The sequence below is a fragment of the Thalassophryne amazonica genome, chromosome 8, assembly GCF_902500255.1.
Source record: "Thalassophryne amazonica chromosome 8, fThaAma1.1, whole genome shotgun sequence".
NCBI classification, from domain to species: domain Eukaryota; kingdom Metazoa; phylum Chordata; class Actinopteri; order Batrachoidiformes; family Batrachoididae; genus Thalassophryne; species Thalassophryne amazonica.
Genome location: NC_047110.1, coordinates 88,228,102 through 88,244,593, shown reverse-complemented (window position 1 = coordinate 88,244,593; position 16,492 = coordinate 88,228,102). Strand labels below are relative to the sequence as shown.

The 16,492-nt window shown below is 38.7% G+C and overlaps 1 protein-coding gene across 3 annotated transcripts in view; it reads left to right on the top strand.

Moving 5' to 3' along the window:
* Positions 1 to 16,492, top strand: part of abcc8 (ATP-binding cassette, sub-family C (CFTR/MRP), member 8) — a 159,905-nt gene that overhangs the window by 129,460 nt on the left and 13,953 nt on the right. For 2 of the 3 annotated variants that reach the window (XM_034176906.1, XM_034176905.1), the window contains exons 26-36: positions 1,949 to 2,193; positions 5,025 to 5,191; positions 6,567 to 6,794; positions 7,799 to 7,891; positions 8,052 to 8,154; positions 8,410 to 8,523; positions 9,366 to 9,486; positions 11,056 to 11,186; positions 11,299 to 11,377; positions 11,475 to 11,583; positions 16,060 to 16,163. In XM_034176906.1, the coding sequence (XP_034032797.1) occupies positions 1,949 to 2,193; positions 5,025 to 5,191; positions 6,567 to 6,794; positions 7,799 to 7,891; positions 8,052 to 8,154; positions 8,410 to 8,523; positions 9,366 to 9,486; positions 11,056 to 11,186; positions 11,299 to 11,377; positions 11,475 to 11,583; positions 16,060 to 16,163 (1,494 nt within the window). Of the gene's footprint in view, positions 1 to 1,948; positions 2,194 to 5,024; positions 5,192 to 6,566; positions 6,795 to 7,798; positions 7,892 to 8,051; positions 8,155 to 8,409; positions 8,524 to 9,365; positions 9,487 to 11,055; positions 11,187 to 11,298; positions 11,378 to 11,474; positions 11,601 to 11,907; positions 12,032 to 16,059; positions 16,164 to 16,492 lie in introns of those variants that run through there. The other variant, XM_034176907.1, reaches the window with a different exon arrangement.

The window sequence follows — 16,492 nt, the reverse complement described above, 5'->3', positions numbered from 1 at the left end:
TTGTCTTTTTAATATCGATGATACATGCTGCAGTGTATGCCGTAGCTTGAACTACATTTAACTTAGGTGCACTGTACTTAATTTATTCTTCCCTTTCTGTGTAATGCAGCCATTGCAGTGATGTTAAATCCTTCAGGTCCTGCAGTTTTTTGTGGTTGCTCTCTTGATTAACACTCTCAGTGGATTTCACGCAGCCTGTCCTCTCCTGCAGCTTCATCGCTGCAGTAAAACACTGCATGTGCTCAGATGTTTAGACACAGTATCTGTGCATTTATCTGTGCTCTGTGTTGTCTCCTGTGTACTGATGCCACCCCTGTGTGGACTTGCGAGATGGCTCCAGATGCAAGTGTTGCCTCCATGTTTGATCAAGCAGGTGTGGCCATAAAGCACCCCCCCCCCCCAAAAAAAAGAGTGTGCATTGTGACACTGCAAGCAAATGGAAGTCATGCAGCTTCTCCTGCTATGTTGGAATCTCATCCTTTTAGACATCTTTTCTTTACCTCACTCTTATCCTTGTGCATTTGTCACTTCTGCAAATTTAGACATTGTGGGCATGAATTTGAGTGGTATCAGTTTTTCTGTTTGGCCTGGCTGTTCTCCCCTTTGTTAGATCTCCCACTTTCTCTCCCACATGCAACTTCATGCAGCACCGTGTCATGTGAGTGGGGAGGAGGTGGGTGGTCATCAACCACAGTCACTGTATCATGGCTGCTGTATTTCCCCTAACAAAAAAAAGAACATCTGCTTGGTCTTGTAGAAAATGTGTAAATATATGTTTAAATTCTATTCCTGGGTTTGTCTTTCTTTGACCCTTTGCTTATGTCTGCGCTTCTGTCCTGTGCATTAATCATGACTGATGACACGCTAGAAGGGCGCTCATTAGACTGTATAACTGTGTTCGAACCATAAACTCCCTGTGAAAGGGCACTGGTTTTGTTTTAAAACAGTGCATGTTCAGGCTTACGATGCTGAAACAAAGAAATGCTTTGGGGCTGAAAGCTGTGATTTGGCGATGCAATTTTATACTTGAATAATGAACATTTGGAAACTTGTCTGGTTCTGACTCCTTTTCCATATTCAATCCAAAATACAGATACAACAAACACCTGCATCAATACTTCAACAGGTAGCCCCCCCACTCCCACAAAAAAATCTAGTTGCACCAAAAACTACAAATGTAACCTGCTGCACATGCGACAACTTTATGTGATAGCACATCTTCTGTCAGTTCACACTATGCATGCAAAAACAAAGATGTATTGGAAAGCCCCATAACACAACAGAGGTACTAATGATACCAAAAGAGGGTTCTACCCACAAGACTTTTAGTGACGGACTGTTTGGTGCATCATGGCACTCGATTTTCTTTTTCTCTACCTAATCAACAGAGCTGTGTCACATTATTCATTTACTTTCGTGATGATTTTGCTCTTGAAGTAATTATATTTTCATGCTTTATTTTATATACAATGCAATTCACCATTGACACCAGTAAAAGTTCTCTGCACAGAAACCTCTTTTTGTGTTGATAGTGCTTATGTTGTGGCTATTTGTGTGTGTGTGTGTGTGTGTGTGTGTGTGTGTGTGTGTGTGTGTGTGTGTGTGTGTGTGTGTGTGTGTGTGTGTGTGTGTGTGTGTGTTGTGAGAATTTGCAGCATAGACATGATAAAATTAAATTGCAGCATGTGCTGTAGGTTACAGTTGTGTTCTCTGTATTTGTTAGTGTCATCATAATTTGAAAGTGTTATGGTCTCTCTCAGCCACCGTAGAACATCATTATTATAGCGATGAGTCCCAACACAGTGCTGAGTGTATATTAGGAAAGAAGATAAAGTGCAGCAGGGATACCTGCATCATCTTTCCTCAAGCTTACAGTTAAAATGAACTAATTCAGTTTTTTTTTTATTTTATTTTAATTCTATACTATTGTAAATTTTCTTAATTCCAGAGGAATCTGTAGAGAGTGATGAGGATGACAACTTGTCGCAGGTAATGCGTCAGCGTGCCACCATCCCGTGGCGCTCCTGTGGCACCTACCTGTCCTCCGCCGGCTGCCTCCTGCTCACTTTGCTCCTCTCAAAACTCCTCAAACACTTCCTAATGGTTGCTATTGACTACTGGCTGGCCCATTGGACATCTCACGTCATTGCAGCCAAGATAGACGCCATGGCTCAGAACTGTACCATTGTACAGGTGAGAGCCTAAAAGCATTGTTGTTTGATTTAGTGTTGTTATCTGAATGAACATGTATTGACCGACTATTTTCACAGTAATAAGCCATTTTCTTTTTATGTGTCTAATGGATCATAAATCTCAAACAGATGCTGGACTGACAATATATAGATATATGTGTGCTGTGAAACCACATATATGCATTTGATTCTAGCTATAGTATGTATTTAAAATAATGGTTTAAGAGATGATAATAGTTTTTTTTTTAACAAAGACACCTTAATGGGATTTTTAAATATAAATACTAGAAATGTTTTGGGGGTTTTTTACATTTATTTTACATGTAGGATAAATGCAGTACCTATGACAAGGAGACCCAGAAAGAAACTGATGCAGTGTTGTGTGGAAGTTTTGAATACTGATTTGGTAAATTTCTGTGGAAATGGTCTCTATCTTTTAACACTGACATTAATGTCAAACTGACTGTGTTAAATTAACACTTTGTAGTGTTAATTTAACACTGAAAAGAGTGGACACATTGGCACCTTCTGGTGTTAATTCTGGCAGTTTTGCTGTGCAGAAACTGAGGCTTCATTTCCCAAAACTCTAAACACAAACTGAACAGAGTTAACAACTTTGTTTAAACTCCACAAATCTCTTGCAAAATGAAACACAGCACTCAAAACCATGTTCTCTCTTCTCAAACCTGATTCCTTCCACCAAAACTGTTAGGCTGCAGGTGCAATGTGGCTGGACACAAATGCAGGACTCCAGAACACAGATGTTGGAATAATAAAAGGCTTTATCTTAAGACGTAGCAGGGATTCGGTACACAGTATGGCAGGCAGAGAGGCAGAGGTACAAACAATCGAGAGGCTGAGGCATGGTCTAGGTGAGCAGAGGTCAAAACACAGCGTGACAAAGTACAAGGGCAGAGACAAAGACAAAATACAAAAAATACAAAACGAGGTCAAAAATACCAAGTGGCAACAGGACAAGAAACCAAGGCTGGAATGTGGATAACAAGATCATAACGAATTGGCACTGGAGTGAGGGAAATGAGGGGCTTAAATAACAGGTGCTGTAATCAGTGTAACAAGAGACAGGTGTAAGTGAAGTTTCTGGAAGGAGGTGTGGTCTGGTGAAGCAAAAAAGAGTGAAGACAGTCAAGAGGATTGAGTGAGTGAAAAACAAAGTGGTGCAAAGCAAAAGGAGTAAGTGACAGAAAACCACTGGTGAAAATATAATGTGCCCAAAGACCCAACAAAAGGATATGTGTCCAAAATAAAGGGGAAAACTAGGAAACCGAGTGACAAACCTAGAGAGATACCAAGAACAATAATATTCTATAACCAAAACTAGAACAGGACTGAACATGACTGAAGGATACATGCAGGAACAAACTCAGACAATAAAATAGAAAAGGCTAACAAAAACTAAAGCAGAACTGAACATGGCTGAAGCATTAAAGTAGCAGCAAAACCATGATAATAAAATAGTAAATCAAACTAAAGGTTGAACAGGAAATAAATGATAACCTGAAAACCATTAATGCAATAAATAACAAAAGATAAACCCTAACAGAAAACAGGACCACTGACAACAGGAACATAACCAGATAATGAGAAACCAAAACCAGATAATACAAAACATAATGAAAAGAAATAACCAGAACCAAGCTAAGATTTAACTAACTAAATTACAATCGTGTGAAAAATAAAACATAAAAATCATCAGAGAAGACCTGGACGGGGAAAAACACAAACATAAACCCTGGGCCAGGGTGGAATCTGACAAAAACAATATACACAGTTATTATATGCTCATATCGTACAGAACAGTAACTTAAAATTGATGTGATAAAGGCAAAATACTACTACCAAAAGCATCCATACTGTATTTTCTAGAGTATGTTGCCCCAATTCACTCTAATATCAGCTCTATTTTTGTACATTGGTGAAGTGTAGTTTTTATTATTGCATTTATTATTTTATTATTAGAGTTTATTTTGTTTAGTGCTTCGATTCCCGGGAAAGTCTGATATAAATAGTCCTTATAATTATTATCACTACATAATAACAAATGTGTCATTTTTTTGGTACATAAATCACACCAGAGTATAAGTTGCAATAAATCTGCATCCCGCCTCTGATCCTGGTAGTAAGAGGACCTCATCCACATCAGCTGCGATGTTCTCCTTGACCAAGCAGCGAGGGAAATAAACAGCCATCATGGCAGATCGATTCCCAGCGCTCATCTGCGTGGATGTCATCACATCCATCGACCACTGACACATGCTTGTGGTGGCTGCTGTGATGTCACTTCCCACCGTCATGTTGAACAGAACTCCTCTATTGTATTTAGAAATGAGGAATATAGTGGAAGGTACAGTGCTACAAAGTGTGGGTTGTTGGTGAATCAGTGGTGGTCCAGACCACCCTGGTGGAAAATGACATTATCCCCAAAGGACAGTACAGGTGGCTGCTCTGGCTGCTCTTCCTGGAGGAGGATGAGGATATTTATGAGTTTGTCAAGTCATGTTGGCAAGTTGAGAGTATTTTAGGGAACATGTTCTGCATGGTGCTATATGACCAATAGCAACACGAGATGACATTTCCGTCACACTGTCCAGGGCCATAGACAACAATGTTTCTCCTCCTTGTCCTCAATGGCCTCCTCTTTCTCTCACTCTTCCTCTGTGTTCTTGCTGCTCCATGTTCTTGCCCAACACCTGCAGAGGTGATTTCAGGTCTCATTTATACTCTGGCACATGTTTGAAGTGTTCTTCCAGTTGAGTTTGCGCAGGTACAAGAAGAGTGAAAATTCGTGAAGCTGTGTTTTCTTCGCTATAGGACTGTGGCTTCAGTCACTCGTGGTATTTGTTGGTGTTCAGCGTGCTGTGCTGCCTCGGCATCATCGTGTGTCTGGCCACCTCAGTGGCTGTGGAGTGGACCGGCCTCAAAGTGGCCAAGGAGCTTCACCACAATCTACTCAACAAGATCATACTGGCTCCCATGAGGTGTGTATGTGAATGTGTATGTGTGCTACATGTGAGTGTCAGGCTGTGAGACGTGTCCGTGCGTGTGCATTATTATAACAGATCATTTAGGACAGGAAATGTGGTTAAAAGCACCTTTAACGCCCCATTACTCAGAGTGCCATCTGCTTTTATTACACAATGCCCAGGAGACGTCACTTGAAACACTTTGCATAATGCATATTATTCTACCTGTTTGTCAGTGTGTATTAACATTAGGTCACATTAGGTCACACTGGAGGAGGTGATGGTCTAGTTGTTAAGCATTGGGCTTCAGACCAGAGGATCATTGGTTCAAAACCCAGCCTGACCGGAAAATCACTAAGGGCCCTTGGGCAAGGTCCTTAATCTCCTAGTTGCTTCTGGTGTGTAGTGAGTACCTTGTATGGCAGTACCCTGACATGAGAGTGTCTGGGTGAATGTGAGGCATAATTAAGTGCTTTCAGCTTCTAATGCAAATGGAAAGTGCTATGCAAACGCAGTCCATTTACATCTCAAGAAGCATGCTTTATGGTCTTAATTTAAGTGCCAAATTGTTTGCAAAATATTATTATCTGCAATCTCTAACGGAAAACTAAAGTACTGCCTTTGGTAAAACAAAAACAAACCAAAAAAAAAGGACACATATCTCTGTAACCACTGACATTTTGGCTTTAAATTGTACAGAAATTCCGAGGGCGCGGTGCTTCATGTCTAACATGCTGTTTAATCTAACTCTGTTTTTTTTCTGAAAATGACGTGAAGCCTTTGTTTGACCATTTGAGTCGAGTTAAGTTTCCCGTCACTGTATCTCAGTTATCACTGAGTTGAGGGAGCAAATAAATTATTCAGAGACCTCTTGTTTCCACAGGTTACACATTCTTGAATTCCTTCTTTCAACCTTCCATCCTGATTAAATGACACCTCAATATATTTTTGTAAAAAGTCAGCTATTTATTTGTTTATTGTACACATATGACTGTTATAGGTCAGAGAATGTAAAGAATAAATGTTGAATACATTTTTTCAACTTATGGTGGCACAACGTAGAAGGGAATGGTTTTGTTTTTATGTTGATATTTTTAACAGATTTTTGGACACAAGCCACACTCAACATTTTTAAATTTGAAAATCTTTTAGTTAGTTCTTAAGGAAACCTGGTTAAAAAGTACCATTTATGTAATAAAATTGATTTCAGTGTGCAGATTGTTATTGACAGAAAGAAATAAAAGGAGATGAATATTGACAAAAATACAGATGAGTGACCATTACGTCTCCTGTATTTTTTGTGTTGTCTATTTGCACAGATATCTGTCTTGAGTTTTGGAGTTGTGTTGTAGTTGTTCACCAGAAACCATCCGTCGCTCTTTCTTTGCAGGCTCTTTGAGACGACGCCGCTCGGCAGCATCCTCAATAGGTTTTCCACAGACACCAACACAATTGACCAGCACATTCCGACCACGCTGGAGTGCCTCACCCGCTCCACCCTGTTGTGCGTGTCTGCGTTGGGCGTCATTTCATACGTGACCCCTGTTTTCCTCATCGCCCTCTTGCCTCTGGCCGTCGCATGCTACTTCATCCAGAAATACTTCAGGGTGGCCTCCAGGTGAATCTTACACCATCAGATGTTATTTCTTTTAATGTCTATCATCTTTATTATGAACAGTTTTAAATTAAGGAGAGCATGTTTAAAAGTCTGATATAAAAACTCCGCATCACCAGGACATGGATTTGAAATAATCACAGAATAAATGTTCATTTGTAGCTTTTGAAAGTGCTGCATTTGATAATATTCAGGAAATACTACATTTCTCTACAATAGGTAATAGTACCTATGGGCATGAAGACAGTACGGACTACAGCAATCTGACACTTTGACCCCAGCTGACCTTGCCAGGGCAATTCTGAAATCCATCCAACATTTAGTGCCACATTTTGTCCAAATCAGGTTGAAACTTGAATTCCTTTATCTTTTTATCTAAATGAATCATTTAAGGGTAATTTTAGGGTCAACCTTCATTGACATTTATAATTTTGTAGAAACCAGCAAAAAGACTAAGGAGCAGGCGAACAAACAGACATGACGTTGGTCTCAGTGACTGAGCTTTGGCGAATATGCCCTTGCTGGAACCCACCTCCATATGTGTGCCAGGTTTGATGGACATCAGAGTGAAAAATCTAAATGTCTAAATGACTTTGACCTTTGTTAAAATGAAGCCTTTAAGAGCAATTCTGGGGTTTACTATCTATATATAAAATTTGGTAGAAACCAGACAAAGGACATGGGAAAAGGGAACAGGCAGACAAGTTGTTGTTGTCCATTCGGCTGCTCCCATTTTTGTTCGGGGTCGCCACAGCGGATACAGCCAGATCTGCACTGGTATTTGCCACAGGTTTTACACCGGATGCCCTTCCTGATGGAACAGGCAGACAAGCATTGCTCAAATTTTATTGTGATTATTCTGTACTGATAACCGTGTAAATGTAAGTCATTGCCTCTGAATCTCATGGTGCTGCAGTTTTCCGTCCTCACGCGATGACCTTATATGCCTTCATGCAGAGTTTGAACTTCAAGTGTCCTCTCTGCTGTTTGCTCTGTCTCCTGATCAGGGACCTGCAGCAGTTGGAGGACAGCACCCGGCTCCCTTTGCTCTCTCACTTCTCTGAAACAGTGGAAGGTCTCACCACAATACGAGCCCTCAGGTGATTTTACATCTGCATCTTTCATTTCTTATCACAGTGGAAGCGTCTTAAATGGCAGATTTAAAAGATTTTCTATTGTGTATTTATGTGCATAGTTAAATATTGTTTAAAAGCTAAAATAATCTTATTTAATTGCATTGCTTCTTTTGTTTTTGTACAGGTATGAGCCCAGGTTCAGACAGAGGTTACTGCAGTTCACTGATGCCAACAATATCGCCTCCCTGTTCCTCACAGCAGCCAATCGTTGGCTGGAGGTCCGCATGGTAATCAGTTCCTTCACACTCTGATCTGACCTGCTGTCTGTCAGCCAGCACTCAAGGGTGTTTTTTTTTTGGGGGGGGGGGGGGGGGGGGGGGGAGTGTAGTTGAGTAACTGCTCCCTCTGTTGAGGTGTTGAAAAGCTGAATTTCCTGTTCCCTCTCACGGGACTTAATGTCCTTTATTGTGCATTTACAGGAAACATTATGTTATTTTAGCTGTATTTCTGGTTCATTCACTGATAACATTATTTGCCTTCAGGAGTACATCGGAGCCTGTGTGGTGCTGGTGGCGGCTGTAGCCTCCATCACAAACTGTCTCTATAACCAGCTGTCGACCGGTCTGGTGGGACTCGGCCTGACGTACGCGCTCATGGTGAGGCCCCGTGTCATTTACCCATCACGTTAAAAAGCCACTGGCGAGACATTAACTGCAAACTATAGCTACATTATTGCGTCATATTTTTTTCTACATGAGCAACACATTTCATGAAAAATTATTTTTAAAAAATCAGTAAGAGAGTCTGAGTTGACTGAGTGTACAATTACTATAAAAAGAGCTACTTAATGCTTGTGAATTTCATTTTTAAGTGAAGGAGTAAAATATAAACTTTTCAATAAGCTAATATCTGTCAGCAGGTGTCTTAAAAGCAGATATTACAGCTTGTAGCTAGAAATACCCCATAACACGGAGTGATGCATCCTCAGATATAATGATAATAATAATTTTAGATGTTTCTGTTTCTGTGTCCGTGGCTTTAAGTGTAAAAGAGCCGCTGCTTCCTGTGCCTTCTCTCCCTTCCTGAAGTGGCCACTAGTCAGTGTCCCTCCCACATTGTGGACATGTTTGATTGAGTAGATACTCAGTGGACGTGTCTCTCAGCAATAAAGGGTCCAGAGATGATTTTCTGTGACATATGTCACAGAGGTCTAAAACAAGCTGTTTTGGTGCTACATTTTGCATAGACTCAGTCACAGGAACTCAGGACTTTGAGGTCATGCACAGTGAAATCTCAAACATATTTAACTGTGAAAGTAGATACAAACTGATTTTGCACAGTATGAACATTTGCGTCTATTTCAGTCTAATCTATTTGACAATGGGTAAAAAACCCCCCCCCCAAAAAAAACCCAAACGTAAAATCCATATTGATTTGTGCAGCTAGAGGACTCTTCATGCTAATGTGTTTACCCCCGGTTCTCCCCTCTATGTATTAGGTGTCCAACTACATGAACTGGATGGTGCGCAACTTGGCAGACATGGAAGTACAGCTCGGCTCGGTCAAGAGGATTAATGGCCTTTTGAAAACTGAACCCGAGAATTACGAGGGACTGCTCAGTGAGTGCTCTGCTAAGAGTCAGATCTTAAATTAAACTTTCCTTCAGTGATGTTAGCAGGTGCACAAACAAGTCATTTGGTTGTCTGCCAGCTGCTCTTTGCAAGAATTTTATTTCAGCTCAGTGGATTGTTTTCTGTCATTACACTGTATAAACATTACGAAAGAATTTTGAGACCATGGGGAAATGTAAATCAGGGATTAATGATCAGCAGACAGATTGATAACAATTATAAATCATGCTGCCCGAGACCACAGCAATCCGTGGATAAAGCATGAATCAGATCCCTGTAATGGTTCTGTATAAATAAAATATAGCACAATTGCAGGAGGAAATAACTACAGAAATGAACAAATTTTAAAAAAATGGTTTGACAGTAATAGATTATCATTAAATTTAGGTAAGACAAAATAATGTTATTTGGAAATTGTAGAATGAACACACAGGTAAAGATAAAAGTAGAGGGGGTAGAAGTTGAGAGGGTTCATGAAATGAAATTTTTGGTGGTAATTATACATGACAAAATCAGCTGGAAACCACATATCAAACATATACAGAGTAAAGTCTCAAGAAATATTGCAGTAATAAAATAAAGCAAAGAAGGTCTTAGATGACAAATCACTCCACACTCTATACTGTTCACTAGTCTCTCCTTATTTGCAGTACTGTGCTGAGGTTTGGGGCAACAACTACAAAACCTCATTATGTTCATTAAATATCCTACAGAAAAGAGCGATACGGATCATTCACAAAGCTGGTTATCAGGATCACACAAACACATTATTTCTAAAGTCACAATTACTCAAGCTTACTGACATTGTGCAATACCAAACTGCACAAATAATGTTCAAAGCAACAAATAATTTATTACCGAGGAATATTCAACAACTGTTTGAAAATCATGAAGGGGATTACAATCTAAGGAGAAAATGTAACTTTAGAGAACCAAGATTTCGTACAACCAGGAAACGTTTTTGTCTATCAGTCTGCAGGGTGAGACTTCTGAAGGGATTTAGTGTGGAATTGAAGCAATGTTCAAATATGAGACAGTTCAAAATGTTGTATAAAAATAAGATTTTCAAAAGGTATGAGGATGAAGGAGATGTGGCCAGTCACCAGGTGTTTTAGGGGCAAATGTCGAGTTATTATTATTATTTTTTTATTTTTTTTTTTGTTGTTCTTTGGTTATTTCTACTCAGTTCTTTTCTTTCCTTGCTTTGGCTAGCCTTGCTAGTCTTTTTTTGTGGTGTTTCTTTGTATTATGTTTATATGGTACATGTGGATTTATATGTGGGACTATACAGGTGCTGATGGATGAATGTATTCGATTATGTGTGTATGTTTATATGTATTAATGCATATATCATGTGCATAAGTTAATTATGTTATTTACTTAAGGACAAGGGGTGGAAGTAAATACGTTTTACTTCTTCTCACTCCTTTTTGATATTCATTGATTATGGTTTTCTTTATATTTATATTATTATTGTTGTTATTTATTTTGTGCCTTGATATTTGAAATAAACATTTCAATCAATCAATCAATCAATCAATGTATCTGTGTGCACAGCTGTGTCTCAGGTCCCTGATGGCTGGCCCCGGCAGGGAGAGATTAAAATCCAAAATCTGAGTGTCCGTTATGACGCCACACTGAAGCCTGTGCTGAAAAATGTCAATGCACACATCAGTCCTGGACAGAAGGTAACCAAACAGAGGAAGAATCTAAACAAAACCTCAGAGAGCAGTGATTGTGTGATTTTAAGTAAATGAGTAAATATTAATGGGTAATAGTGAAGAATTTCTTTGTCGTCAGGTGGGGATCTGTGGCAGGACGGGCAGTGGCAAGTCCTCATTCTCCTTAGCCTTCTTCCGCATGGTGGACATGTTTGAAGGTACAGCGCAACTATTTTTCCATCACTACACATACAGTACAAATACATTATATTACACATACACACACAGAGATCTTGTTTATGTTTTCTCTTAAAGGAAGGATTGTGATTGATGACATCGACATCGCCCAACTCCCTTTGCAGACTCTTAGGTCACGGTTGTCCATCATTCTACAAGACCCCATCTTGTTCAGCGGGACTATCCGGTACGATAAGTGTCATGCTAACATTCAAGGATTCAAGGAACTTTATTGTCATACCAACTCACATTTCCATGTTAGCGGTACGAAATTTGTACTCAGGTCCCGGTTATTTAAAAACATAAATAATAATTAAATCTAACCTGTTAAAATGAATCAGAATAATAACCAATATTACGACATTTAATACCAAGTATAGATACATAACTATGATATTGCACTGGGAATTAATAAAAAACAATATTGCACATATGTTGCACACAGGACGTTTTTGCATATGGACAATTAAAGTGGTTTAGTGCAGTCTATATATATGATGATGTAATTCTTAACATCACTGTGAATATCAGCAGAGATGTACAGTTTAGACGATCCTGTGGAAAGGTCAAAACAACAAAACATTTCCAGTAACTATGGACAAGCTGCGATAAACTTCAGAGACATTAATCTGATGCACACATAGAGCTGAGGGCTCATAAATAGACATTCCTCTGAACTCTAGTGGAGAGGTTTATTTTTGAAGCTCTGCAGAACTGACAAGAAAAGCTTTTGCATGTTGGAGGAGTAGAAATACATGGAGGTTATATACAATATGTGTGCATGTGTGTGTTTACACACACACACACACATATATATATATATATATATATATATATATATATATATATATATATATATATATATATATATATACGAGGGCTGTCCGTAAAGTATAGGTCCTTTTATTTTTTTCAAAAACTATATGGATTTCATTCATATGTTTTTACGTCAGACATGCTTGAACCCTCGTGCGCATGCGTGAGTTTTTCCATGCCTGTCGGTGACGTCATTCGCCTGTGAGCACTCCTTGTGGGAGGAGTCGTCCAGCCCCTCGTTGGAATTCCTTTGTCTGAGAAGTTGCTGAGAGACTGGCGCTTTGTTTGATCAAAATTTTTTCTAAACCTGTGAGACACATCGAAGTGGACACGGTTCGAAAAATTAAGATGGTTTTCAGTGAAAATTTTAACAGCTGGTGAGAGATTTTGAGGTGATTCTGTCGCTTTAAGGACTTTTCACAGTGCGAGACGTCGCGCAGCGCTCTCAGGCAGCGTCATCAGCCTGTTTCAAGCTGAAAACCTCCACATTTCAGGCTCTATTGATCCAGGACGTCGTGAGAGAACAGAGACGTTTCAGAAGAAGTCGGTTTCAGCATTTTATCCGGATATTCCACTGTTAAAGGAGATTTTTTTAATGAAAGACGTGCGGACGGGTCCGCGCGTCGGGACGCAGCCGACGCGGCGCGGCGGCACAGGAAAGACACCTCCGTGTTGATAAACATTTGTTAAAATCCAGTTGGCTTTTGATGGCTTTCAGTGGAGTGAGTATATGAGAAATTGTTTATCAGCTGGAGATGTTCCAACTTGTCCTCAAGGCTTCCAACAGAGGTGTTTTTCCTGTGATGGAGCGTTGCGGCGGCTGCGAGCCGACGCGCGGACCCGTCCACACGTCTTTCATTAAAAAAATCTCCTTTAACAGTGGAATATCCGGATAAAATGCTGAAACCGACTTCTTCTGAAACTTCTCTGTTCTCTCACGACGTCCTGGATCAATAGAGCCTGAAATGTGGAGGTTTTAAGCTTGAAACAGGCTGATGACGCTGCCTGAGAGCGCTGCGCGACGTCTCGCACTGTGAAAAGTCCTTAAAGCGACAGAATCACCTCAAAATCTCTCACCAGCTGTTAAAATTTTCACTGAAAACCAGCTTAATTTTTCGAACCATGTCCACTTCGATGTGTCTCACAGGTTTAGAAAAAATTTTGATCAAACAAAGTGCCAGTCTCTCAGCAACTTCTCAGACAAAGGAATTCCGACGAGGGGCTGGACGACTCCTCCCACAAGGAGTGCTCACAGGCGAATGACGTCACCGACAGGCATGGAAAAACTCACGCATGCGCACGAGGGTTCAAGCATGTCTGATATAAAAGCATATGAATGAAATCCATATAGTTTTTGAAAAAAATAAAAAGGACCTATACTTTACGGACAGCCCTCGTATATATATATATATATATATATATATATATATATATATATATATATATATATATATATATATATATATATATATATATATATATATTATAACCAAGTGGCCTCTTTGTGCATGTGTATGGCTTTGATCACGCCAAAACCGGGGAGAGCTGACATTTGCCGTTTGGTATGCTATGTATTTTGGGTCAAGGTTGAACGCTGCGAAAATGGAAAATTGATAGTATGAATATTTTTGAAAAGATAAGCAATTTTAGCTAACCAATAAACAATGGATGCTGTGCTGCAATGCACTATGGGAGTTTGGGGTTTTAAGGGTTTAAATGTTGTTATTGTGGTTTATGTTAGTTTAACAGTGTTGTTAGTGTTACTGATTTATTGTGTTTTTGTAGCTTGATTGGTTTATTGGTTTAGTCTCATGTTGCTATTACCATGAGTGTCTTAGGTTTCATGTTGGTACCATGACTGAAATGTGTAGTGATTTTAATGTCTTCAGCCACTGTCTTAGTTTGTCAAATTAAAACAACTTGCTTTCAACAGCTGTGTTTGCATGCAACTTCGATCAGGGACAGACAGAGTACAGCTGACATTCGCTGTACTCTGCTTACGTACTTTGGGTCAAGGATGAACGGTGGTAAAACAGAACACTGATAGGACTAATAGTTTTGGAGAAGCCATGAATATTATTGTTGCTAATTACGTTTTAGACTTACACAACTTTCCAGTAGGGGGCAGTAAGTGTAAGTGCAAATACGTTAAAAATACATGGATGATGCAAGAAAGTGAAAACATTTTTTTCTGTTGTGGCCAATTTAAAAATCAAATGACAATACGGAAGTAATAATAAAATAAAAATAATAATAATAATGATAATAATAATAGTGTATATATAACAACAAACTAAACAATTTATAAATACATTAAGACAGTAAATTAACATTGAAAATTACATAATTAACAGGAAATAAATGGGTTAAGTTCCTCTTCTAAAAATTGTTGAGGTCTAAGGTTCTAAAAACATTCTGGACTCACATGCCATTCCAAGTCACTGGTTAATTTATTACCACCCTTGAAAAATGTCTGTGTGTGTGTGTGTATATATATATATATATATATATATATATACATATATATATATATATTATAACCAAGTGGCCTCTTTGTGCATGTGTATGGCTTTGATCACGCCAAAACCGGGGAGAGCTGACATTTGCCGTTTGGTATGCTTATGTATTTTGGGTCAAGGTTGAACGCTGCAAAAATGGAAAATTGATAGTATGAATATTTTTGAAAAGATAAGCAATTTTAGCTAACCAATAAACAATGGATGCTGTGCTGCAATGCACTATGGGAGTTTGGGGTTTTAAGGGTTTAAATGTTGTTATTGTGGTTTATGTTAGCTTAACAGTGTTGTTAGTCTTACTGATTTATTGTGTATTTGTAGCTTGATTGGTTTATTGGTTTAGTCTCATGTTGCTATTACCATGAGTGTCTTAGGTTTCATGTTGGTACCATGACTGAAATGTGTAGTGATTTTAATGTCTTCAGCCACTGTTTTAGTTTGTCAAATTAAAACAACTTGCTTTCAGCAGCTGTGTGTGCATGCAACTTCGATCAGGGACAGACAGAGTACAGCTGATATTCGCTGTACTCTGCTTACGTACTTTGGGTCAAGGATGAACGGTGGTAAAACAGAACACTGATAGGACTACTAGTTTTGGAGAAGCCATGAATATTAGTTAATGTTGCTAATTACGTTTTAGACTTACACAACTTTCCAGTAGGGGGCAGTAAGTGTAAGTGCAAATACGTTAAAAATACATGGATGATGCAAGAAAGTGAAAACACTTTTTTCTATTGTGGCCAATTTAAAAATCAATGACAATACGGAAGTAATAATAAAATAAAAATAATAATAATGATGATGATAATAATAATAGTGTGTATATATAACAACAAACTAAACAATTTATAAATACATTAAGACAGTAAATTAACATTGAAAATTACATAATTAACAGGAAATAAATGGGTTAAGTTCCTCTTCTAAAAGTTGTTGAGGTCTAAGGTTCTAAAAACATTCTGGACTCACATGCCATTCCAAGTCATTGGTTAATTTATTACCACCCTTGAAAAATGTCAGCTACCTATTTTATAAAAACTCCCCAATCTAGAGCCTGTGGATATGCTAGTGTATGTGTGTGTATATAGATAGATAGATAGATAGATAGATAGATAGATAGATAGATAGATAGATAGATAGATAGATAGATAGATAGATAGATAGATAGATAGATAGATAGATAGATAGATAGATAGATAGATAGATAGATAGATAGATGTACACACACATCACAAGCAACCATCATTCACACAGAAGATAGCAGAAAGGGAGGATAAATGTGGTATATTAAATGTCTTTAGGAATGTTGTAATGTGTTAATGTGTGTGTAGGTTTAACTTGGACCCAGAGATGAAGGCTACAGACAACATGCTGTGGGAAGCACTGGAGATTGCTCAGCTGAAGCCTGTTGTCAAATCCCTTCCAGGAGGTCTGGGTGAGGACATGTTAATTTGGACTTATGTAACATAACGCATACTCCATGTGTGAACATTGCTACTGTTTGCAGCACATAATATAACAAAGGCAAAGCCTTGGACCAAACATCAACGTAGGTTGATGTAAATATATTGTGTTGCTTGTATGTGATACATCATAGTTCAAAATTGCTTGGGTGTATGAAGGTCTTGAGACGAAGGTACTTTAGACAGACTGACACGATTTGTTAATGATAAACTATTGTAGGATTGAATGATACATACATACATATGGGTTTATTAAAGGTATTCATGAAAATATCACTGTTAAGTAGGATGTCAAGAACAG